The 27174-nt window shown below is 39.1% G+C and overlaps 1 protein-coding gene and 2 pseudogenes across 1 annotated transcript in view; 1 reads left to right on the top strand and 2 right to left on the bottom strand.

Moving 5' to 3' along the window:
* EPHA10 (EPH receptor A10) overlaps positions 1–27174 on the bottom strand; it is a 740746-nt gene that overhangs the window by 207611 nt on the left and 505961 nt on the right. Inside the window, exon 7 of the mRNA XM_088462290.1 lies at positions 1991–2156. Coding sequence (XP_088318416.1) covers positions 1991–2156 — 166 coding nt within the window. The remainder of the gene's footprint in view (positions 1–1990; positions 2157–27174) is intronic.
* On the bottom strand, positions 9667–9785 carry LOC148542901 (5S ribosomal RNA; annotated as a pseudogene).
* Positions 15771–15889, top strand: LOC148542902 (5S ribosomal RNA; annotated as a pseudogene).

Consider the following 27174-nt stretch of genomic DNA (forward strand, 5'->3'; position numbering starts at 1 on the left):
TCATATATTTTGGCCAAGTGTATGCCCATATTTCCAAGCTCAAGGTGCCTCAAATGCAAATTATGTAGAGCTTGAATCTTGTCCAAGTAAAAATAGGGTCCAACATGTGTAATGTGCTCACCCCTTTCCCCTTTAATAAAATGAACTAATTCAGCAAGTGCAGTAGGCATACTGTAGCTCCCGTCTTTCTTGGTGGAACAATTATCCCTTTAAAAGATTCCAATCACTTATTCTTTCTTTCCACCCTATTGTTCCATTTTTTGTAAAATGTCTATATTGTTTTAGATTTAAACCTTTGTTTACCACCAAGGGGCATTTTCAATTAAACACAAAAAGTCAGAAAGGTTACGCCTGCCGTACTTTTTGTCGACTTTGCATGTTTTGGAGGTGAAAACTTTTTGTGCGCGGCCCCGCTTTGCATCCTATTCAATTCCAAAGGACGCAAAAAAGGGACCCTGCAAAACACAAACAGGCGAAAAGTGCTGTCAGATTTGGGGAAATCAGCCTGACACCCCCCAAAAGATGCACTAACATTGGGGATCAATGTAGATGCTGAAGGTATTTGGGGTACTTAAATGCTCTCAATAGCTGCTAATTAGCATCTTTGCACAAGTGGTGAAGAATAGCATTTAGCAGTTTGTTTTTTTAAATAACTAGTCCCAGCAAATTTGGGGTACATGAAAATGGGTGCCAGCATGGTTAAAAATCGCAAAAGTGAAGTATTAAAAAAAACATAAATAAACGCACCTTCAGTAAGCACCTGCAATCAAAAAAACACCTCCCTCATATTTGCAGACCCCCCAAAAGCTTATTTCACTAGTTTTTAAGTTTGTACCCTGACTTTGTTTTTTTGCGCCCCTCTTTTTCAATGTCATTTTTGGGGTGTTCTTCAAATTTTTTAATAATTTTTTTGACACACGCAACCTTTGGGACCTGTCCCAAGGGTGCAGGGCGGTTTCCCCACCTTTGCACCCCAAAACTGCAATTCTGCACTTTTTTCCGCCTGGTTTCATAGGCAAATCTTTTTCGCCTATACCAATGCATTGACTTTCTGCGTACACAAAAAGTCTTTGGAATTGAATACGGGGGTTTTCGCCTGACGAAATTACGTAAAAATTACGTAAAATTACAAAACTGTTTTGCCGAAAACGGCTTATCGCGGCTAATTGAATATGCCCCCAAGTTCCTAAATAAAAAATTGTAAAAGACTGTATACACAAATACTAATGGTGCTTTAGATACTGCCAAGATGCTGAGTCAATGACTTGCCTGTATAAAAGGTCTAATGAAAATAAATGTATCTATCAACGATGCCCACAAATGATTAACATTTGTCTGGATTTTAATAATTTCCTACATGAAAATATTATTGGTTTCACTATATTGGGGAAATTGGAGATAGATCTAATAATTTGGCCTGATTGCAAAACATTAAGATCTAAATTCTTGTGACCAGCTCAAGACCATTTTCAAAAATATATAAAAATAAAGATATAATATATGGGTATCACTGTGAAAAAGATGACAGATAAATTACCAGCACACATAGGCATATTTATAATGGGTGTAAGGTGTGTTGTGCACACGTGCCCCTGGGTCAAAGATGGCCCCGTACCGCATTCCCGCACCCATAGAATGATTACCTTGTGCCAGCAAGCGGGTGTATCTCCTCTGTGGAACTATCTTCCCAGTGATATCTGAAGCCATACAATGCCAGAGTCTTTGCTCTCTTGTGTGCAAGTGCCACCCTGAATATCACTGGGAAAATGGTGCCACAGAGGTGGAGGGAACCGATTGCCAGCACAAGGTAAGGTGCCAGCCTTCGAAGGGGGTACTGCTCTGAGGAGGGGTCCCACAGCACAAGGGCCCCCTCAGGCACATATACATAAAGGAGAAAATTAAGGCTTTATTTGTTAATATCTACACTGTAAGAAAATGTGTCATTATAACAGTAAAGAAATCAAGCAGTAGCTTACATGAAATAACTTACATTCTCCTAGTGTTTCCACTTCAATGCTCGGGCTATAGCTTCCATAATCTTGTGATGATGAGGATGTGCGGATTTGGAAGACATAGACTGTTCCAGGCTTCAGGTTATGAACAGTCACTGCTGTCAAAGTTGTTTTCAGTGTGGAGTAACTTTGGTCTCTTTGGTCCTTAAGGAGAACAAATATTACACATTACAACCTCTAAAAAAAAAAGGCTGTCGACCTGTCTATATTACTAGGTTTGTTATCATCCCTGTTCTGTCTGAATGCATTTTTAACCTTCCTGTATAATACATAATAGTCTGTAAGCACTTCTGCAGCTAGATACACATAATACAGCAACAACTGCAGGCCAAACTCATCTCTTTAATAGACAAATCCCTTTTATTAAGGGATAGCAGGAATCTGTTATCTCAAGGCAAATGAATTTCAGGTTATTTATTTGCTTTTTTGATTAGGCGATAGGGAATGATCTGTAATTCTAAGTTTAGAAAGCAAAGAAGAGGGTTATCTAATGCTGTTATCAGCTATTCCAAAATGAAAAGTACTAAACCGATAACATTTAAAATAAATAAATAAATGAATCTACCTGAAATGCATCTGTTTTTTTATATCTGCACATCCTGAACATCATATCAGTTTTTTAAAAGTAGACTATGGTTATTAAGATAGTTCCACAACATAATCAGAAAAATGAGGCCTTTTGGGATATTGACCACAAATTGTGTTTATAGTTTATACAATAAATAAAAAACAGAAGGTGCATGCACAATAATAGACTTTTCTGTCCCTTTGCTTTCAGCTTAAATAGAAATATACCCTCTTACAGTACTTTTGCAATTTTGATCTCAACTTTAACTGCATTGTGCTCCTGGCCCTTAAATATAAAATGTTGAATTGGGATTTGCATGGGGCAATCTACTAGTGAAGCTTAGCAGATAATATTATATGGTAATGTTGCCCACTCAGACAGAAATATTAAAAAGGTTTATGTATGAAAGCATTAAATAAAAAATAATTACTCAATTTTACTTATCTCCTCCTTCCCACTCCTAAAGCCAGCTCACTGCTAAAAAGGTTGTGCAAGGTGGATGTGTCCCCCTGCTTCTCCCCTCTGTAGGGTGTCACATCCAGTGAGTTTTAAGTCGACTTGTTATCAAATCACAGAGATATGGCAAAAATAGCAACATACAGTAGAAATTTGTGTCCAATGTGCGCTATTATAGTGTATTGAAGCTTCAATATGCCATGTGATGTGACGCAAGATGTCTGGCGCTAGTGAGATGCCAGGATGAGTCAAATTGCACCAAGCAACTTTTGTGCACATTGTTGCACCCGAAAATGGATGCAACAAGCTGCAGTCATGAGACTGCACTGCTTAAATTTATATGCAACATTTATATATCTGTGTGCATCTGAGTCTGTATATAAAGCACAACGGAACTTGGCATGAAAATGAGCCACGGTCACTGCATTATAGAACTACTTATACAGATTCAGACTTAGGGGTCTATTTACTAAGCAGTGTTAGGAGATAAAGTGAATGGTGATAAGGTTCCAGCCAATCAGCTCCCAACTGTCTGTGACATGGCAGTTAGGAGCTGATTGGCTGGTACTTTATCTCTGTTCACTTTATCTCCATCCAAGGCTTAGTAAATAGACCCCCAAATTACTAGAGAATGCATTACTTGTACTGTATATTAATTATTACATTTGAATGCATGCAGCTCACAGGAGCAATTATAATGTAGTTCAGAAGTGAGGCACATTAATGGTTTTATAAAAGTGGACTATAGGTCCAGTAAACAGTTTCCTCTTAGGTGGGAACATGTAAAACCTGGTATTATTAATAACACTAAGGTGCCCCTCATACAGTATCAAGTATGAATTGTGGAAGTAGATACTAAAATCCCGGAGCAATTCAATATAGATCTGAAAAGCAGCTATTAGTAGCAGCAGAATTTTACACTGCCAAGTCTGAGTACCTTATCACTTTTCACTTTATCTCCTAACACAGCTCAGTAAATAGACCCCTTAGCCGCACACAGATGTACTATATAAGTGTTTCATATCAAATTAATCAGTGAAGTCTTATGGAGGGGCTTGTCACATCCGTTTTCATCTGAAAAAATGTGCTCAGCTTAAGTCGAGTCGCACAGGATCTGGGACACCGAGAAGGGTTGTTTGACACGACTGCAGCAATAGTGCATGAGGGTACATCTGTTAGTTAATGTTGGGTTCCTGGGGAATTTCAGGAGTTGTCGGAACCAATAGTGATAGGGCATGGAGGGCGTAGGGCATAGGAGGATAAGTATAAGCTTTTGTCCTGTATCCCAATCTCTTGGATTTGTGGATTTCCCTCCCACCTTGCCCAGCTACATTGTTTTTATTCCAATGTTTTGTTACTGTTTGCTTGAGGCTTAATTTATTATTACATAGTTGTTTGTATATTAAAACACATAAACAATATGATCATCAATACAAAAAACTTCTAAATCCACTACGCGACATGAAAGTCTGAACATCCAGCGTTCAGACCTTCATGTCGTCGAGGTGTGGTGCCCGCACTGAACGGCATTCACTGAACGTCATTCAGTGAATGAGCCCGACCTCCTATCTCTGAAGATGCCGAACCTGATGAGTGTCGTCAGGTTGACAGGCATGTTCAGTAGACAGTCGGGTACGGCAAGGACCCAGTGTGCACGTGCATCACTGGTCCTTACCAGCTATCCATTACCCGACTTTGTGAACAATGCGACCAAAACCTCCTGGTTTTGGTCAGATTGTTCACAAAGTCGGGTATTGGATAGACCCCTTAAGAAACAATCACAGAAAAAAATAAAAATTAGTTGAGGGCTAAAACAATACATGTATCACTCTCTTATGAATAAAGTACATTTTATATTTAGAGGTGTAATGCTAAAGTAATACATGCCTTGCTTCCTTTTATTTTATTTTTTATAAAGTTTGCTGGTTGTCATTAATCTACAATAGTATGACTTTCACAAATGACCCTTTCTTGTACCAGCTGGCTACGTATTTGCCATCCAAAAAATTAAAAATGTACTGATATGCCTAGTGTTCTTAATCATGCTCAGTGATAATCATAGCAGATAAATACTCTACAGGAATAATCAGCCAGGTATATTGCAGAGTGTCAGATCATGGCCTGTAAAGCATTGCAAATGGAGCCCTGAGAGTCGTTTAGTCTTTTTATTCTGTGCATTTGAGCATTCACCTCCCTCTCTTTCCCATTTTCTAGCTGATCTTCTGCCAGAGTCAGGGAATGCATAATTTTAATTAAATTATCTCTTAGTTAATAGAAATGGGTAATTAATAACTTAGTCTTTGTCACAAAGTCCACTGATGAGGATACATTTACAACTTTCTAAAATTATTTAAAGTATTAATTTTTAACAGCTATCCTCAAGAGGGAAACACAATTTAATTGGGTGTCCAGCACTACTACTATTACTGCTATGCAGTTTTACATGTTCTTTACTTAAATTCTAACTTTTTCTATTGCATTGACAATATGTTAATGATAATGACATTGTTATGTCTGTACTGTCCATTGAAGTTGCAAAATCAATAAACATTTATATGTAAACTCCGGTTTCCCCCCACACTCCAAAAATATATTGGTAATTTAATTGGCTCCCAACAAAAATTAACCCTAGCATGTGTGTATGTGGTAGGGAATATATATTGTAAGCTCCTCTGGGGCAGGAACTGATGTGAATGGCCACATATTCTCTCTGTAAATCGCTGCAGAATACGTGTGCGCTATATAAATAACTGGTAATAAATAAATAAATAATAAATATATAATTTTGATCACTATTTATCAAAATCAGTTATTTAAAGCACTGACTCTAATATCTACCAAAAAACATGTTTCACTAAATTAAAAGTATCTACAGTAAGTAGTGACATAGAACTTACAATGAGGTAAACTGATACATAAATATGTAGAAGTAGCATGGTGGGTCTCAATCTAAGTGGTAATAATCTTCAGAGTTATAGGCACATGCATACACTTACCTCATACTGTACAACCAACATCAACAGATTCAAAAGGATGTAGTTATGATCATGGCTGCCAAGATGCCAGCACTAAGAATGCTGGCACCGCAATCCCGACACCAGTCAGAATCTCTGCGCCAGCATCCTGACCGCTGACATCCCGATGGTAAATAATAGGCTTAGAGGGAGGGTTAAGGGTTAGGGTTAGCCACTAGGGGGTGGGTTAGGGTTAGGATGTGGTGAGGGAGGCTAAGGTTTTAGGGGTAGGGGTAGGGTTAGTATACATTTGTGGTTGTGTCAGGATTGTAACCAAGTCAGGAGCACCGGGGTCCTGAGCGCCCAGCATCTTGTACCCAACCCTTTTTAAATAACATACCTTTAATATCTGTAATTATTGGTTGGACACACACTTATAATAATTGGTTGGACACACACCAAATAATTACAGATATGATAGGTATGTTATCTAAAAAATACAATAACGCCTCCCTAATCCTTTCCCACACTCTCTCAAACTCAAGAAAAAAATGTTGCAGGAGATTTCTCACACTAAAAAGGAGTCAAAATCAAACAAGGCTCCACGGTTACCTACTACATGCAACTCAATACTTACTCCATTATTCCAGTGGCATGATGTCAGGATGCTCTTTATCCAAAGAGGCCCTTGAAGCCCATATTGTAGTTATCCTGAAAGATGGTAAAGATGCTTCCAACTGTGCTTACTACTGGCCCATCTCAATGTTGAATACCAACATCAAGATTTATGCAAAGATCCTGGCCTTGCGCCTTCAATAGGTTCTTTCCCATCTTATTCATACTGACCAATAATGATTAATTCCATGTAGACACTCAATTATATTACAAGAAGATCCACTAGTCTCATACACTACATTAACTCCAAATGCACCTCAACTCTTGTGCTCTCTCTTGATGCGGAGAAGGCATTTGATCTTATTAGTTGGCCTTTTGAAGAAATCTACATAACTACCATAGATTTATCCTGTAGAGGATTTGGGGTTGTGGGATCATTTGTTCATATCTGGTGGACCTGTCCAAAAATTGCACAGTTTTGGGGTGATGTAGTCAGTGGCATCACTAGAGGGGTGTAAGGGGTGCGAGCCGCATGGGGTGTCATTTTCCAAAAGCCACACACACATGCCCACAAAACCCCCTCTGATAGACTGGAGTACAGGGCAGAACCATGTTCTTAAGTTTCGCCCCCTCACGGCAAATTGCAGCGATTTGCAGGTCAATATGGAGGAGGCGGAACCCGTATGATGCGATTCGATTAGAATCGCATCATTTCCCCCTCTGCCATTAGACGAGTGAATCATGGCATTTTGCTGTGAAGGGCCTAATTACATGGTGGTGCCAGCCTTCCAGGTCCTGTTCCCATCAGATCTGCTGCAAGGTAGGTTTGTTTGTAATATATGTGTGACATATATATATATATATATACTGTATAACTGTGTGCGTGTGTGTGTATGTAAGGTATGTGTATATATATATATATATATATATATATATGCTTGTGTATCTATATACATGACTTTATATATATATATATTTTTTAAATGTGGATACGGCGCCAAGATACAAAAATAATTGATTTCTCACTAAGTCAACGTGAATTAAACCTACAATGTGTATATTAAAGAAGCAACCTTTACCCAAAACACTAATGAGCATCAACCTTACATCAATAACGTGAGCAACAGTGTAAGATTACTACAAAATTAATAACATAGGGTGATTGAGAAAACAGGCAACTAGGGGGGTCATTCAGACCCACTTGCAAGCGGCAGTATGCTCGCAAGTGGGTCGATGGTCCCCACTGCGTATGCGCACGACGGCGGGAGCTCCGTTGTGCGCATGCGCGAGACCGAGACTGCGATAACCAAACTGTCGCTCCGGGTCTCGCACCAAAGGGGTCGTGCTGTCGATGGTGACTGACAGCACGCCCCCTTTGGTGGGCGTGCCGGGGGCGTGGCGGCCAGACGGAGGCGTTCCCATGGGAACGCCTACCGTCTGAAGCCGGCCCCACTGACATCACTAGTGATGTCAGTGGGAGTGATTTTGGCTCTGATAGAGCCAAAATCACTCCAGGGCTTGTGGCTGGGAAACCCGACCGCAGGGTTTCCCTCGCAAGTCCGATGGTCACGATGGTCAAGACCATCGCGACCATCTTTTTGGACGCTCGAATATGCTGTGGGTGGTCACCCACAGCTATACGAGCATCCAGGAGGATGCTCCATTTTAATGGAGGAGGGCCTTGATTCAGAGCGAGCGCTCTGGTCAGAGCGAGCGGCTCTGAATCAGGGCCTAGGTTTGCTAAAGTGCTAGTGGAAAAATCCCATATAAAAATGGATAATAATGAATATATAAATATAAAGTGCAGTAAGTAATAGATAAATAATTTAATTTGATCTATAAACAACACAATAACATGGTGTACATAAACATAGATATAAAAACTTAGATAAAAATGAATAAATAGTTGAGGAGATAATATGGAATAAAAAGAGGATAACGGCTTATCTTGATTAAAAAAGGAGTCAAAGTTCAAGGGTTCAGGTACTGCTACTCCCAACGCATTTTGTCACAAGACTTCTTCAAGGGGATACTGATCTGGAGGGGTGACTCTCTATTTATACCCCTCCATGTGTTCATTAGGGGTCATCAAGGTTGCAAAAAAAAGGAAAAAACTCCTTATACTACATTAAAAGCATCCAAGAGTAATCCTAGTAATGCTCAGACCACCTTAGCATAAAGTAGCATGTTGTTATCTAACCACAAGTCCTTAAATGATTATTAATACAAAGTTTGTTTCGGGTGTAGTGGCTGCTTCCACCCTTACTGCCCATTCAACTACTTCCGCCCAGAGATGATGGTGTTGCGACGTCATATCCGCTTTGCGCATATAGATTGATTGACGTGTCCTTCCATTGCCACACAGTAGGAGGAGTGTCCGTCACTGGTCATGTGATGCCTTGTATCACTTCTACCCTAGGATAGTTTAGTTCTGCCCGGATGCAACAGACCTTGTGGTTTCCGCCCTTACATCGTGAACGGCTTCTTATCACTTCTGCCCTGTCAGCGCATAATGTACACTTTCTTTCTGCAACGAATAAATATGAAACAATATAAAGAACAAACTCTGTGTGTAATTTTTATCTGTAAATAGAGGTCCATAATGCACAGCTATTTAGGGGATTGTCCCATCCCAAAAATATCCAAAAGGATGGAAAATACTTTAGAGAATGCATGCTTATAGTTCTATAATCTATAATCAAATAATATTTGATAATAATTTTGATACCTATATATAAATAGAAATCAGACATATATTAGTAGATTGGTATTCCCAAAATATTTCTAAATATTTCAATACGGCAAAGAATGGGGGGCAAAAGGAGGAGTGAAAGAGGGAAGAAATTCCTATATTAGGGTAAAAAGGGGGGATTCACTGTCCATTAATCAAATGCAGTCATTTGGTGTGTATAAGAAAAAGAAGAGGGGTCCAAAAGAAAGTTCATAGGGGAGACCCAATTCTTTAAATCGTTGGGGGGCATATATAAAGTCCAAAATTCCGTATGGAGGCTTCTTTCTTTTTGGCTTCATGGGGTATATGCCTTGAAACCGTATGGGGTAATAACTACAGCACCTGGAATTCTTGGGAGGTCACCCATCTCAGTACTGACCAAGCCCATCTATGTATAGCTTCCAAGATCAGATGAGATTGGGCATGGGCACAGTGGTATGGCTGTAGAAATCACTATTTCCATCAAACATTCAACATCGGCATAACCCCTATCCCGATTGTGAGTTTGGTAATATACTAAACCAGGTATTCCCAGGGGGTTGCCCTCCCTGGTACTAGCCTTGCACCAACAAGGTGTAACCAGTCACCTATGGTATAATAGTAGAAACCAGCTCGAGAATACAGATACATTGTCCTTTATAGGTCCAGCTTTATAGAAATGGGGCTATTTCATAGCCTTCATTAAAATCTTTTGGTGCCATAGTCCCAAATTCAAATATCCAATACATCTCTCTTCTTGAAAGCAGATTACTCAGGTCTCCCCCTCTTTCACCAAGTGTCACATGTTCGATTGCCTTAAAATTCAGTTCTTCTGGATTACAGTTATGTTCTGTAGAAAAATGTTTGGACACTGCATGTCCTTCTATCCTGTTCTTAATGTTTCTAATATGTTCCTGAATTCTTAGTTTCAAAACTCTCTTGGTTTTCCCCACATATTTCGAGCCACACTTACATTCCAACAGATATATGATAGATGTAGAATTACAGTTCATAAAATCTTTAATAAAATACTACTTAGATCCATCATGGTTTGTAAACGTTTTTCTTTTGGGATGTAAAAACTTGCAGATGTTACAGTGCCCACATTTATAGCTTCCTTTGCAGTTCAGTGTTAGATTCTTATTCGGCTGTTTCCCACTTTTCAGCATTCTAGGTGCTAATACTATATGTCCTTTAAGTTCCTGGATTTTCTAAAGACCAGATGTGGTTTTATGGGTAAAATATCTTTCAAAATAGGGTCCATGAGTAAAATATTCCAGTGTTGATTAAAAGATTTTCTGTTAAGTCCTTCCTGACCATTGTATGTTGTGATAAAAGGGACCATTTCTAGTTTATTTGCATCCTTGGTTTTATATTTTAAAAGGTCATTTCTATCCATGTCCTTTGTTTTGGAGATAGCCATCTGTAGGACCTCTTTGGGATAATCTTTCTCCCTAAATCTGTTGGCGTATACACCAATCTGTTCATTACAGGTTTCCATGTTACTGCAGTTACGCTTAATCCTACAGAATTGAGACCGGGGTATGTTCTGTTTCCAAATTTTCAAATGGCAGCTTTTAAAATGTAGGTAGCTGTTTGCGTCCACTTCTTTAAAAAAATTCCTTGTGGTAATCATTTTCCCTTCAGCCATTAAAACCAAGTCTAAAAATTCCACTGACAAGGTACTATATATGGACATGAACTTCAAGTTCATATTGTTGTCTGAGACTAGAGCTAAAAATTGATTGAACATGTCTTCTGTACCTTCCCATATGATTAAAATATCACCAATGTATCTTCTATACAATACCAGATTCTTCTTAAAAGGGTTATTGTTATATATATACTTATCCTCCCAGCATCCCATAAAGAAATTTGCAAAGCTGGGAGCGAACATGGTACCCATTGCCATGCCACGTATCTGCCGATAAAATTGATCCAGCAATTTAAAATAGTTATGGTTTAAAATGAAAAATATAAGATTGCATAAAAACTCTTTATGGAAACCATCCAATGTAGCATCTGACTCCAGAAATTCCCTTGTTACATTGATACCCTTTGTATGTTCGATGCAAGTGTAGAGGGACTGGACACCCACTATCTCCCAACTATAAGATTTCTTCCATTCAATCCCTTCTATACACTGCAGAACACTCGTTTTGTCCTTCAAGTATGATTTCAGGCTCTTTACATATTTCTGTAGGAACAAATCTACATATTCTAACAGACGGGAGGTTAATGAATCTATACCAGCAATGATAGGTCTGCCAGGGGGCTCTGTTAGGGATTTGTGTATTTTTGGTAAAAAGTAGAAGATGGGAGTGGTTGGATTGGCCTTCATTAAATACTGGAACTCTACTTTAATTAAAATTTTATTATGAAGGCCAAATAATAGAAGTGTTCTTAATTCATCTATATAGTCCTCCACATGATCCTTATCCAGTTTTTCATATTAAATTGCATCATTTAACAATCTGTGTGCTTCCTTTAGGTAATATGAATGATCCATAATGACCAAACCACCACCCTTATCTGCTGGTTTCAGGACTATATCTTGGCCATTCTTCAAACCTTTCATAGCTTCTTTTTCACTGGGATTTAGATTATGTCCTTTAGGAACATTCAAATCTTGCTCGCACAAATCTTTCTTGACCATATCATAAAAGACACTGATGTGATTCCCCTTAGAATCTAGTGGGTAGAATGTGGATTTCCCTTTGAGTCCTGATTTAGAGGTTTCATTAAAATTCCTAATTGGTGCCTCTTCTTTTTTAAGAAAATGTCTTTTAAGGGTTAATGTTCTAACATATTTGTTCAAGTCGATAAAGGTATTAAATTTGTTCATTTTAGTAGTTGGAGCAAAATTCAGTCCTTTACTGAGTAACGATATTTCAGACTTCTTAAGGATATGCTGAGAAATGTTGAATATGCCTTTTTTACTTGGATCTATTGGAGACTTCTTCTTTTGATGTTCCTTCCTCCTGCCACTCCATTTTTCTCTTCTTCTCTTAGCCTTCTTTTCAACGGGGAGGCTAACCTTGCTGTTTCTCTGAATGTGTTTTTTTTTGTACTGTACATTTGTTCTTGGGCTGGTGATAAAAAAAGATATTCACTGTCGCTGTTGGAATCAAGATGTTGAAGTGTGGAAAAATTATTTCTATTTGATATAGGTATATGTCTTGTGTGGAGATTTTTATCTTGTCTTCTTTTATAGCTAAATCTCCTTCGGGGTGCTATAAATTTCCCGTTGGATTCTTCCCATGGTAGAAATTGATGTTGAAATCTTTCTGGCTTGCGGATTCTACACCAATTCTTTATTTTATTTGATTCATAATCATTCTTATCCCTAATGAATTTCTTCTCCTTGCTTTTCATGACAACTTCCTCTATTTTATCTATTTTCCATGTCAGAACCTTTTCATTATTATTATATTCCACTTTTTCCTTATGTATTTCCATATGTGTCTCCATATTCAAGATGTTTGTTTCAACTTCCGATAGCGTGGCTTTCTTCTCCTCTATGATTAGCCTCATTCGATCTAGGGAGCATTTATGTAATATACCATCCCATTTTGCCATAAAATCAGTTTTATCTAGGCCAGAGGTGGGGTTTTTAATAATCCTTAGACCTCTTGGATTCTATCTACTGATATATAGTGCTCTAAACCCCTGATATCCCACCATGTTTTAATTTCTTTCATCATTAATTTTTCTATTTCCTAGAACATATTATCCAGGTTCTCAGAGGGAATCCCTGGTTGGGGGCTGTGCTGTAAAAAAAGACAAGATGAAATTCTCCATACAAGACATATACTGTACCTATATCAAATAGAAATCATTTTTCCACACTTCAACACCTTGATTCCAACAGCGACAGTGAATATCTTTTTTATCACCAGCCCAAGAACAAACGTACAGTACAAAAAAAAACACATTCAGAGAAACAGCAAGGTTAGCCTCCCCGTTGAAAAGAAGGCTAAGAGAAGAAGAGGAAAACGGAGTGGGAGGAGGAAGGAACATCAAAAGAAGAAGTCTCCAATAGATCAAAGTAAGAAAGGCATATTCAACATTTCGCAGCATATCCTTAAGAAGTCTGAAATATCATTACTCAGTAAAGGACTGAATTTTGCTCCAACTACTAAAATGAACAAATTTAGTACCTTTATCGACTTGAACAAATATGTTAGAACATTAACTCTTAAAAGACATTTCCTTAAAAAAGAAGAGGCACGAATTAGGAATTTTAATGAAACCTCTGAATCAGGACTCAAAGGGAAATCCACATTCTACACGCTAGAATCTGAGAGGAATTACATCAGTGTCTTTTATGATATGGTAAAGAAAGATTTGTGCAAGCAAGATTTGAACGTTCCTAAAGGACATAATCTAAATCCCCGTGAAAAAGAAGCTTTGAAAGGTTTGAAGAATAACCAAGATATAGTCCTGAAACCAGCAGATAAGGGTGGTTGTTTGGTCATTATGGATCATTCATATTACCTAAAGGAAGCACATAGATTGTTAAATGATGCAATTTCATATGAAAAACTGGATAAGGATCCTGTGGAGGACTATATAGATGATATAAGAACACTTCTAGTATTTGGCCTTCATAATAAAATTTTAATTAAAGTAGAGTTCCAGTATTTAATGAAGGCCAATCCAACCACTCCCATCTTCTACTTTTTACCAAAAATACACAAATCCCAAACAGAGCTCCTTGGCAGACCTATCATTGCAGGTATAGATTCATTAACCTCCCGTCTGTCAGAATATGTAGATTTGTTCCTACAGAAATATGTAAAGAGCCTGAAATCATACTTGAAGGACACAACAAGTGTTCTGCAGTGTATAGAAGGGATTGAATGGAAAGAATCTTATAGTTGGGCGACAGTGGATGTCCAATCCCTCTACACTTGCATTGAACATACAAAGGGTATCAATGAAACAAGGGAATTTCTGGAGTCAGATGCTACATTGGATGGTTTACATAAAGAGTTTTTATGCGATCTTATATTTTTCATTTTAAACCATAACTATTTTAAATTGCTGGATCAATTTTATTGGCAGATATGTGGCACGGCAATGGGTACCACGTTCGCTGCCAGCTTTGTGAATTTATTTATGGGGTGCTGGGATACATTAATGATATTTTAATCATATGGGAAGATACAGAAGACATGTACTATCAATTTTTAGCTCTAGTCTCAGACAACAATATGAACTTGAAGTTCACGTCCAAATATAGTAACTTGTCAGTGGAATTTTTAGACTTGGTTTTAATGGGTGAAGGGAAAATGATTACCACAAGGGATTTTATTAAAGAAGTGGATGCAAACAGCTATCTACATTTTAAAAGCTGCCATTTGAAAAGTTGGAAACAGAAAATACCCCAGTCTCAATTCTGTAGGATTAAGTGTAACTGCAGTAACATGGAAACCTGTAATGAACAGATTGATGTATACGCCAACAGATTTAGGGAGAAAGATTATCCTGAAGAGGTCCTACAGATGGCTATCTCCAAAACCAAGGACATGGATAGAAATGACCTTTTAAAATATAAAACCAAGGATGCAAATAAACTAGAAATGGTCCCTTTTATCACAACATACAATGGTCAGGAAGGACTTAACAGAAAATCTTTTAATCAACACTGGAATATTTTACTCATGGACCCTATTTTGAAAGATATTTTACCCATAAAACCACATCTGGTCTTTAGAAAATCCAGGAACTTAAAGGACATATTAGCACCTAGTATGCTGAAAAGTGGGAAACAGCTGAATAAGAATCTAACACTGAACTGCAAAGGAAGCTATAAATGTGGGCACTGTAACATCTGCAAGTTTTTACATCCCAAAAGAAAAATTTTTACAAACCATGATGGATCTAAGTAGTATTTTATTAAAGATTTTATGAACTGTAATTCTATATCTATCATATATCTGTTGGAATGTAAGTGTGGCATAAAATATGTGGGGAAAACCAAGAGAGTTTTGAAACTAAGAATACAGGAACATATTAGAAACATTAAGAACAGGATAGAAGGACATGCAGTGTCCAAAAATTTTCTACAGAACATAACTGTAATCCGGAAGAACTGAATTTTAAGGCAATCGAACATGTGACACTTGGTGAAAGAGGGGGAGACCTGAGTAATCTGCTTTCAAGAAGAGAGATGTATTGGATATTTGAACTTGGGACTATGGCAGCAAAAGGTTTTAATGAAAGCTACGAAATAGCCCAGTTTCTATAAAGCTGGACCTATAAAGGACAATGTATCTGTATTCTCGAGTTGGTTTCTACTATTATACCATAGGTGACTGGTTACACCTTGTTGGTGCAAGGCTAGTACCAGGGATGGTGACCCCCTGGGAATACCTGGTTTAGTATATTACCAAAACTCATAATCGGGATAGGGGTTATGCCGATGTTAAATGTTTGAGGAAAATAGTGATTTCTACAGCCATACCACTGTGCCCATGCCCAATCTCATCTGATCTTGGAAGCTATACATAGATGGGTTTGGTCAGTACTGGGATGGGTGACCTCCCAAGAATACCAGGTGCTGTAGTTATTACCCCATACGGTTTCAAGGCATATACCCCATGAAGCCAAAAAGAAAGAAGCCTCCATACGGAATTTTGGACTTTATATATGCCCCCCAATGATTTAAAGAATTGGGTCTCCCCTATGAACTTTCTTTTGGACCCCTCTTCTTTTTCTTATACACACCAAATGACTGCATTTGATTAATGGACAGTGAATCCCCCCTTTTTATGCTAATAAAGGAATTTCTTCCCTCTTTCACTCCCCCTTTTGCCCCCCATTCTTTGCCGTATTGAAATATTTAGAAATATTTTGGGAATACCAATCTACTAATATATGTCTGATTTCTATTTATATATAGGTATCAAAATTATTATCAAATATTATTTGATTATAGATTATAGAACTATAAGCATGCAATCTCTAAAGTATTTTCCATCCTTTTGGATATTTTTGGGATGGGACAATCCCCGAAATAGCTGTGCATTATGGACCTCTATTTACAGATACAAATTACAAGCAGAGTTTTTTCTTTATAGTGTTTCATATTTATTAGTTGCAGAAAGAAAGTTTACATTATGCGCTGACAGGGCAGAAGTGATAAGAAGCCGTTCACGATGTAAGGGTGGAAACCATGAGGTCTGTTGCGTCCAGGTGGAACTAAACTATCCTAGGGCAGAAGTGACATGAGGCATCACATGACCAGTGACGGACACTCCTCCTACTGTGTGGCAATGGAAAGACACGTCGATCAATCTATACGCTCGAAGCGGATATGACGTCACAACACCATCTCTGGGCGGAAGTAGTTGAATGAGTAGTAAGGGCGGAAGTGGCTGCTACACCCGAAACAAACTTTGTATTAATAATTATTTAAGGACTTATGGTTAGATAATCACATGCTACTTTATGTTAAGGTGGTCTGAGCATTACTAGGATTACTCTTGGATGCTTTTAATGTAGTTTAAGGAGTTGTTTCCTTTTTTTTTTGCAATACGGAAGCATTAACATTTTGATGACCCCTAATGAACACATGGAGGGGTATAAATAGAGAGTCACCCCTCCAGATCAGTATCCCCTTGAAGAAGTCTTGTGACGAAACACGTTGGGAGTAGCAGTACCTGAACCCTTGAACTTTGACTCCTTTTTTTATCAAGATAAGCCATTATCCTCTATTTATTCCATATTATCTCCTCAACTATTTATAAATTTTTATCTAAGTTTTTATATCTATGTTTATGTATACCATGTCATTGTGTTGTTTATAGATCAAATTAAATTATATATTTATTAGTTATTGCACTTTATATTTATATACTCATTATTATCCATTTTTATATAGTCGCCTGTTTTTTCAATCACCCTATGTTTTATGTATATATATATATATATATATATATATACATACACACAGTATATATGTGTGTGAGGAAACACCCCCATAAAAATTCTGCATTTGCCCCTGTATTTGATTTTTTTTTTACATTTTGGTGGTGGGGGCCCCAGGGGTGACAGCATGAGTTACAGCAATGGCTGACACCAACCCTAGTGATGCCTCTGGATGTAATTAATCTTCTCACCAATATGCTCCAGGTACAGATTTCCAAATACAATCCCTGTAGTCTTTTGTCCTTGAATGTCCACTAGAGGGTCTCAACAAAAACGCTGATAATTTCTCAATCTATTGGCCATATGTAGCAGGGGCCAGTTTACTAGTGTGGTCACTGGCCCTGCTACTTAGGCATCCTCACATTCCACACCTGGAGGGTGGGGGTGCCTTAGGTTGGAGGGGGCCCCGGGCATCAGGGTGGGGTGGGATCCGGATCAGGCAGGGTGGCAGGCCAGGATTTGTCATGATCCTTACCCCCACCTGGCGCAGCGGGCATGGAGGTAGTGGCAGACTACCACCACTGCTCCATGTGCGTAATGCCTGTAAGTCTGAATCCCCCAAGATTCAAACTCCGCCAATCAGCACACACCCATTTCAACTTGGCACCAACTGTGATCCAATCGGGGCTGGCAAACCGGCAGCCAGCAGGGGATCATCGCCACACCCCACCCCCTGGCACCGGTTTGAATTAGCTGGCGTGAGGGAGCAGAAGGGAGTCTGGTGGCCAGGAATGAACGGTGAAGAGCTCCAGAAGACTGAAGCAAGAAGACGATGCTGTAAGTCTCGGATGGTGGCGGCCATTGCAAAAGAGCTTACACAGGCCGCCGCCTGCCTGGTGAAGAGCTGCGGACCGACGCCCACCAGGAGTGAGGTCAGAGAAGACACCGGAAGGACTGGGACAGCAGTGGGCCATGTAAAAAAGCTACCCTGGCCACTGCTGCCCAGGTGAAGACTTCAGGAAGCCTAGAGGTGGCGTAAGGTGCTCCACCTCTGATGAAGACCATTCGGAAGCTGTGGCTGGGCCTGGCTCAGCTCAGTCGATGACCCCAGGACTGGTAAGCCCCACATACCTCCCTAGACCATCAGGGTTCGGCGCTAGGCCGTGGGCAGTGTTAGGTCGGCACTAGGCCATGGGCAATGTTAGGTTGGCACTAGGCCATGGGCATTGTTAGGTTGGTGCTATGCTTTGGGCATTGTTAATTCAGTGCTAGCCCATGGACACTGTTAATTCAGCTCTAGGCTATGGGCTTTGTTAGTTCGGCCCTAGGCCGTGGGCAGGTAAAGTCGGTGCTAGGCCGTGAGCATTGTAAACTCAGCGCTAGGCATGGTAAGTCCAGCACTAGGCCGCAGCTGCAGATACTGTTGGTGCTAGGCCGCAAGCACAGATATTGTTGATGTTAGGCCGCAGGGCTTGTTATTGCTGGCATTAGGCAGCAGGGATTGTTATCGTCGGCGCTAGGTCATGGACAAAGGTAGTCTGATGCAAGGCCGTGAGCACGGTAAGTATGGCGCTAGGCCTTGGACATTGCTAAGTCAGGCTAGGCTGCAGGGATTGTTGTTGTTGGCACTAGGCCACAGGTACGGAGGGCAGAAGGCCCTAAAGGCATGGTGGAATCTGGGTCAGGCGGTCAGGTCCCCATTAAAGGTAGACTGTTCTGGGACCGTGACATCTCCCCCACAGTCAGGCCCCCCATTGAAGGTAGGCTGTGGTAAGGCATCTGTTATTGCATTGAGTTCTGGGTTGGGCTCTTGCAGTTGTATTTGTTTACAGATGCTGAGATCAGGACCATTCATCCAGCAAGGGGACAAGAGTATTTTTGGTGAGTGTAAACTGTGTTTTGTGTGCTGTTTGTGTCATGTGTCATCCATTTCCCCTTCCCTTTTCGGTGTTTTCATTCAGGGTGCACCCTTGTGCTTTGCACGTAGGTGTAGTCAGTCTGAGGCCTTAAATGCCAATGATGACCATCCACTGATCCCAGTGGAGGTCACCCCACCTCAGCACATTATCTTCTACCAGGGTCAAGAGTGGGAACCCAAACAGGTACTGTCCGTGTCCGACCTGTGGTCTGGGAGGATCCTCGGTGGCCTTAAGGTGAGAGGCTGGGATCCAGGGAGGTGTCATTCCACATCTGCACGGCAGCAGGTGCACATGAGTGTCACTCCCCCCCTCTTACACATACATTGGAAATGCCCGGAACCTCCCTCTCATCAGCAGCTCTTAAATAAGATCTGGCACATGGCACTCATAAAAAAAACAACTATATCCATAATAAGTCCTATAAATATATTCAAGTCTGGTGTGATGGCTTACATAAAATGTTAGCAACCACCAGAGATCCTTCCCATGGCTTTTCAGATCTCTTTCCCCAATACTCTTCTTTCTCTAATAACATTCCTAATTTATAACCCTTTTGTCCACCTAATTTTTCTCACCGTTGAACACATGGTCCCGTATTTCCCTTCTTCACTCCTCACCCCTCATCTTGTTATATCATTATTTTCAGTAACTTTTACATTTTCTCAAAGTAATTCTTTGTTGTCCACACTGGTACTTTGTCAAGCTAAATGTGTGCCTGCTGCTATTATGTTTCTCAAATGTGTCTCTCACATGAGGATTATTTTACATCTCTACGCTCACTCATATGTAAATGGCTTCACTGCCCATGTGGTCTATGTTAACCTTTTGTAATTTTTCCTATTATTTGAGAAAATAGAAAAGAATAGATCCCTTTAGCAAAAACATTTTTTTTTCAAAGGTGGGCTTATGATATAGGTAGAAGTACATCCCAAAATCTGTCTGGTGTGTGTTTACCAAGAGAAAACATATAGTAATTATGCAGTAGAAGCTTTTCTTTGCATACATTGCTGACATACATAAAATTGAAAGTCCTTTGGGCACATTGTTATCTTAGGTATTTTAAAAACGTATTACTTATATAGTCTATTTGCTTGCAAATAATAAGAATTATGGATTAAGCATACCTCCTTACTGTCCCAATTACTGCTGGACAGTCATGATTTGAGGCCTCTAACCCATCATCCTTATTCAGCAGTTAAGAAGTTATGTCACAGTCAATGCTGTCAATGGGTAGTACACATCTGTCACTGGTTTGTGCGGCAGTGAATGTCTAGCCAGATTGGAGCAAAAGGGTGGTAAGGACCAGAATAGACCTCTTAAGTGCTAGGCATACCCTCGGGGCCATTACACCCCACATAATCACACTTTCATTGAAAATGCTGGGAAGTATAGAACTTGTTACACAAAAATGATGCTCTACAAACAAATCAATTAGGGTTTTTAAAGAATATTTATTTTTGTGTTATAGGAACTTGGGACCTGCTCTATACACATTGAGTACTTAAAGCTAAAATATGTAAACCTGTGAGCCATTAGCCTTCACTCATCATGAAAAGCACAATATCTAATACAGTAAGTGAAAAATGAAAAGTCAAACAAGTCCTCTACATGACAAAATCAATGGAACAAAAAACAATTATAATTATAATAGATTTTAGATATAAACTTCAATAAATAGTACATTATATGAAATTTTCTAAAACTGCATCCAGTATACAGAACAGTTAAGATGGTAATTTTTGTCAGATTAACAGTACAAACAAGGACATTGCTGTTACAAATGTATCAAATAATCACTTCTTTAAAAAGCATCATTGTTTCTGGAAATCATGGAAACTCATTATTAATTATTGTGTACATTATCTTTAATATACTTTTATTTTTAGGCAAGCTCGCCCCTTTAATTCACTTCTCTTGGAAATAACTTTCAATATTAACTCATAGAGGATTAAGTCATTCCTTAGAACAACATAGAAGGCATATTTTCACAAGCATCAAAAACAAAATCCCAGCTCCATAGACAATACATTTTATTCTCAATAATGCAAGCACACAGCAAGCTTGTTCATGCAAAATTAATACTTTGTAGTAAATAAAAGGGAACATACATACTCATAAACATACAAATACACAAGGAATCCATAGCTTTGCTACATATTTTCTCCAACAAAGACTTTGCTGCTTTGCTTATCTGAACTGATTTGTAATCTGTTCAAAAGCAGCATCCATAATTAATAGCATCTCACGGCCAACAAGATGTGACATCTTTCCAGCTCTGCTTGTAATTTATTTGGTGACCCTGGCAGAAGCAGGATGGGACCTCTCCCCAGTGAGAACTGATAAAACCAAAAGAGGTATGAGATTGCTTGCAATCTAGACAACCAAACATTGCTTGTATCATGCCCTATATCAAACCTGTACAAATGACTCTGATTGCTTCAACCACCAGATCTGCCTATGCTGCAACTTTGAGTTTGAACCTTTAGTAAAGGTGGATTCCTGTTATTAGGTGTATGTTGCTGTGATATTTGCGGAAAGCTTTATAAAATGTAATGGCATATAGATGTGTATTTTAACATTGTATATTGTATATTCTGGAGAATATTCCCAAATTATGTTACAAATTCCTTCCTTATGTACTACATATGGTGTATGTACTATACAAATAATCAAGCTGTACCACCTGCTGGGACATAAACTGTGGTTGCCAATTTTCTAGCATTCTCTTGCATAGGTGAGCCATAAATGGAAGATTGAACTTAAGTGTAAGTTAATGTTCAATTGGGGGGTCTGTTTGTCAAAATGTGGTGATAAAGCTGTTGTTCTGTTCAAATTTTGCAGATGAAGCTGAGCGATGTACAGATGCCTCAGTGATACTAACCCCAAGTGGTAACAGTTAGCTTAAGAGATATCTGATAAATCTGAAGTCTTAATGCGTATGTGATATGAAATGTAGCTAATAGAGCAAAGATTTCACTTGCTCTGCTGAGAACCAGCGAATTTTACCTCTAGAACTGGCTACCAGCATTGATAGACTTGCCTACACCGGTTGTGATCCTTAGATGTATAGGGTCAAGCCCTATCTCCGGTGACAACAAACATTTATGCTGGTAATGGGGCTTTTCATCTTTTAATAAACGGACCCCTTAAATTCAGACTATGGCCCGTATTAAATTTGAGCCGAGCCGCGATACTTTTTCGCAGCCCAGACTTTTCGCCAACTTCGCCTGTTTTGCAGATGGAAAAGTGCCTGTGTATCCCCGTATTCAATTTGAAAGTACACGAAAACGGGACCCGGCGAAACTTGAACAGGGTGAAAGTACTGTCAGAAATGGGGAAATCAGCCTGACACCCCCCAAAAGATACTCTGACATGGGGGTTCATTGGCTCTGACATTGACTTGCTGAAGGTATTTGTTGTTTTTAAATGGGCTCAATAGCTGCTAAATAGCGTTTTTCTATACGTGGTGAAGAATAGTATTCTGGAGTATTTTTTCCAGAAAATAACTTATCCCAGCAAATTTGAGGTACTTGAAAATGGGGGTCAGCATATTTAAAAGTTGCTAAAGTGAAGTTGAAATAATCATGAAAAATCCACCTGCCGCAAACACCTGCAATCAAAAAAACACTTGGGGCATACTTGGGGACCCCTCCAGAGTCAAGTTCGCTAGTTTTTAACTTTGTACCCCAACTTTTTGTTTTTTCTCTCCCTTATTCAAAGTCATTTTTTGTGGTGTCCTTAAGTGTTTTTTTTTAATTTTTTGACACAGTTTAACTTTGGGGGACTATCTGAAGGCTGCAGGGGGGTTCCCGCAACTTTGCACCCCAAAACCCCAATTCTGTTCTTTTCTCCGCCTGCTATTCATAGGCAAAACTTTTTCGCCTAGTACATTGCATTGACTTTCCGCCTAGGCGAAAAGTCTTTCAAATTGAATATGGGGTAAAAGCAAAACAGGCGAAAATGACGTCATTGGCGAAAAAGTATCGCGGATCCGGACTTTTCGCCTCAAATTGAATACGGGTCTATATAAGTAAAAAATTGTTAATATATACAGTATACAGTAGGGCACTACCTATGCAGATCCTCTGGTTCCGTTTCTTGCATTCTAGTGAATCTTTACTATGTAGATGTTTAAAAAAATTAGTAGATGCAAAGATAAATATATACTATATAATAAACCTATATAGAATAAATATATCATAAATGTATGGAAGAGCACAATCTGTCCTGAAGATAAAACCTTAGTAAGTCAAATAGAGAGACTTGGCCAGTTGATTTGCCTGTAGTTATAAGTCTACAGTATGAGCTATAACTAGTGCATTTGTGTCTTTGGTGGCATCATATGTAATGTGTGAAATTGAGTTGTAACAGCTCTGCTAAAAAACACAGCAGTGCTGACTGCCACCACCTTATAGGTGAATAAGGATTTGGGCGTAAAGACGAATTAATGAAACTAAAGTAACTGTGCATATCACTATAAAATGTGTTAAGGATACAAGGAATTTTAATTTCCAACTGCAGACACATCTGATACATTTGATCTCCTTCCTATCACACAAACAACGCACTAATATCATTAAAGTCTGCTCCCGTGGCCTGGAGTTTAGATGGTAACCAGCAATTGGAAATGCATTGGAACCATGGGTTTCACAGACCATCTGGTGCTCCATTCAATGACCCAGTAGGATCTGCAATTAAAAGAGATGTATTTTCTGCTAAAGGGATTGGCTGTTCCTATTAGTTCTTTTGATATATAATTATCAGATCCTTGTAATTAATCATGGACTGCATAAGAGTTTATCTAGATATCGGAGAGACTCAATGGATCCGTAAGATCTATCAGATATTTATTATTCAGCTACTACTCAGTCTAAAGCCATTAATAATAATAATAATAATAATAATAATGCTACAGTATTTCCCAATTTGTCAACTAGTTCCAATTCAGAATATCCTTTTTTAATACATGCACTTTATTGTATTTTTTAATATAGTTTGACTGCAGTCAATTTATTTTATTATTTCAATAAATTACATGATATCCCAGTTTCTCTTCACTATATGTGTGATTAATCAGCACTATACTATTTTCCTATATCTATGTAGCATTTGGAAGCTGCAGATGACAGCGGCACATTAATCACAATGTTTTATTTATAGTCATCTTTAGTTATCTAACTTTTCTCTTCTCTTTAATCAAACATATTGAGCCTCATTCAGAGTTAGACGTACTTCAATTTTTATGGAGTAAATATATGTATTTCAGCACTGCACTGAACAAGTGTACATTCTTGTCTAGGTTTTACATATTCTGTCTAGATTTTACATATATTAGACTTGCAAACCATACACCTGGAAAGACAAGTAAAAACTGAGTAAAGTAAGGGTATGTTCACACAAGTGTAACATGTGTCCTTGAGATGCAAACTAATAAGACATGGACACACACAGATTTGATTCCTAGGAGGCACATCTTTTTGTGTGTACTGTAGGCCTAGTGTATAGCAGAGACATAAAGAGGGCTGGTACCACCACCCAAAGCATCAGGCTAAGGGAATGGAATGCTTACTACTTGGGAAACCAACACCTAGGGAGAAATTAGGTGATACCTACGAATGTACCAGGAGATCATCTTCTTGCTCCCAGCCTCCTCTTCTTTGCCATCATGAAGTACATGAGCTGGGTGCAAGAGGCCAGTGTCCTGGTATGTCACCGATATACAGTATATATGTATGATATACAGTATATATGCATCTATATATATGTATACACAAGTCCCATGAGGTCGGCACTCCCTTTAATGGAATAAAAAGTACCGTGGTGCCAGCAATAAGAAACCCAATCAACACATATCCATTTGCAGCGGCACTCGTCGGATTTTTCAAGATAACTCAAAAGCTGCAAGTGACAAAAGAACCTTAAATAGCCCCAGTGATTGATGAAATGCCGGGGGATTCTCTAATGAGGGACGCTGGTGAGTAACCTTGGCAACAGAGGCGGTGCCGGGGACACACTTTAAGGATACACACCGGAAGTCCTGCGGGCGCTTGCCGACAAAGCTGGTGGTGATCCTGGCATCTCATCAATCACTGGGGCTATTTAAGGTAAGATGTATTGACTATGTATTATTCCTGATGAAGGGTTGAAATATACTCAAAATGCTGAAATCTCTGTTGTGGAATCTGAGTTCTTTTGAAAAAATCCGACGAGTGCCGATGCAAATGTATATATATATATATATATATATATATATATACAGTCAGGTCCATAAATATTGGGACATTGACAGAATTTTCATATTTTGTCCTCTATTCACCCCCATAATGGCTTTGAAATGAAACAAACAAGATGTGGTTTAACTGCAGACTTTCAGATTTAATTTGAGGGTAATTTCATCCAAATCAGGTGAACGATGTAGGAATTACAACGGTTTCTATATGTGCCTCCCACTTTTTAAGGGGCCAAAAGTAATGGGACAAACTAATCAATCCTAAATCTAACTTTCATTTTTAATACTTTGTAGCAAATCCTTTGCAGGCAATTACAGCCTGAAGTCTGGAATGCATAGACATCACCAGACGCTGGGTTTCATCCCTCGTGATGCTCTGCCAGGCCTCTACTGCAAATGTCTTCAGTTCCTGCTTGTTCTTGGGGCATTTTCCCTTCAGTTTTGTCTTCATCAAGTGAAATGCATGCTCAATCTGATTCAGGTCAGGGGATTGACTTGGCCATTGCATAACATTCCACTTTTTAGCCTTAAAAAACTCTTTAGTTGCGTTTGCAGTATGCTTCGGGTCATTGTCCATCTGCACTGTGAAGCCCTGTCCAATGAGTTCTGAAGCATTTGACTGAATATGAGCATATAATATTGCCTGAAACACTTCAGAATTCATTCTGCTGCTTTTGTCAGCAGTCACATCATCAATAAATACAAGGGAACCAGTTCCATTGGCAGCCATACATGCCCACGCCATGACACTACCACCACCATGCTTCACTGATGAGGTGGTATGTTTTGGATCATGAGCAGTTCCTTCCTTCTCTTCTCTTCCCATCACTCTGGTACAAGTTGATCTTTGTCTCATCTGTCAATAGGATGTTGTTCCAGAACTGTAATGGCTTTTTTAGATGTAGCTTGGCAAACTCTAATCTGGTCTTCCTGTTTTTGTGGCTCACCAATGGTTTGCATCTTGTGGTGAACCCTCTTGTGAAGTATTTTCTTGATTGTTGACTTTGACACATATACATCTACCTCCTGGAGAGTGTTCTTGATTTGGCCAACTGTTGTGAAGGGGTTTTTCTTCACCAGGGAAATAATTCTTTTGTCATCCACCACAGTTGTTTTCCGTGGTCTTCCGGGTCTTTTGGTGTTGCTGAGCTCTCCGGTGCATTCTTTCTTTTTAATAATGTTCCAAACAGTTGATTTGGCCACACCTAATGTTTTTGCTATCTCTCTGATGGGTTTGTTTTGATTTTTCAGCCTTATGATGGCTTGCTTCACTGATAGTGACAGCTCTTTGGATCTCATATTGAGAGTTGACAGCAACTGATTCCAAATGCAAATGTCACACCTAGAATCAACTCCAGACCTTTTACCTGCTTAATTGATAATGAAATAATGAGGGAATAGCCCATGCCTGTCCATGAAATAGCTTTTGAGTTGATAGTCCCATTACTTTTGGCCTCTTAAAAAGTGGGAGGCACATCTTGAAACTGTTGTAATTCCTACACCGTTCACCCGATTTGGATGTAATTACCCTCAAATTAAATCTGAAAGTCTGCAGTTAAAGCACATCTTGTTTGTTTCATTTCAAAACCATTGTGGTGGTGAATAGAGAACAAAATATGAAAATTCTGTCAATTTCCCAATATTTATGGACCTGACTATATATATATATATATATATATATATATATATATATATTGTAGCAAGGTCAGGGGGCTGGGTACCATCTCCAGGGGTAGTTGGCACTGCGCAGCAGCTGAGAAATCACACAAAGTCCACTGGTCTGGTGCAACTGACCTCCACCAGTTTTATTGGGCAATAGAAACAAAAATAAGGACC

Source organism: Taudactylus pleione, unplaced genomic scaffold, assembly GCF_031769625.1.
Source record: "Taudactylus pleione unplaced genomic scaffold, aTauple2 ptg000007l, whole genome shotgun sequence".
NCBI classification, from domain to species: domain Eukaryota; kingdom Metazoa; phylum Chordata; class Amphibia; order Anura; family Myobatrachidae; genus Taudactylus; species Taudactylus pleione.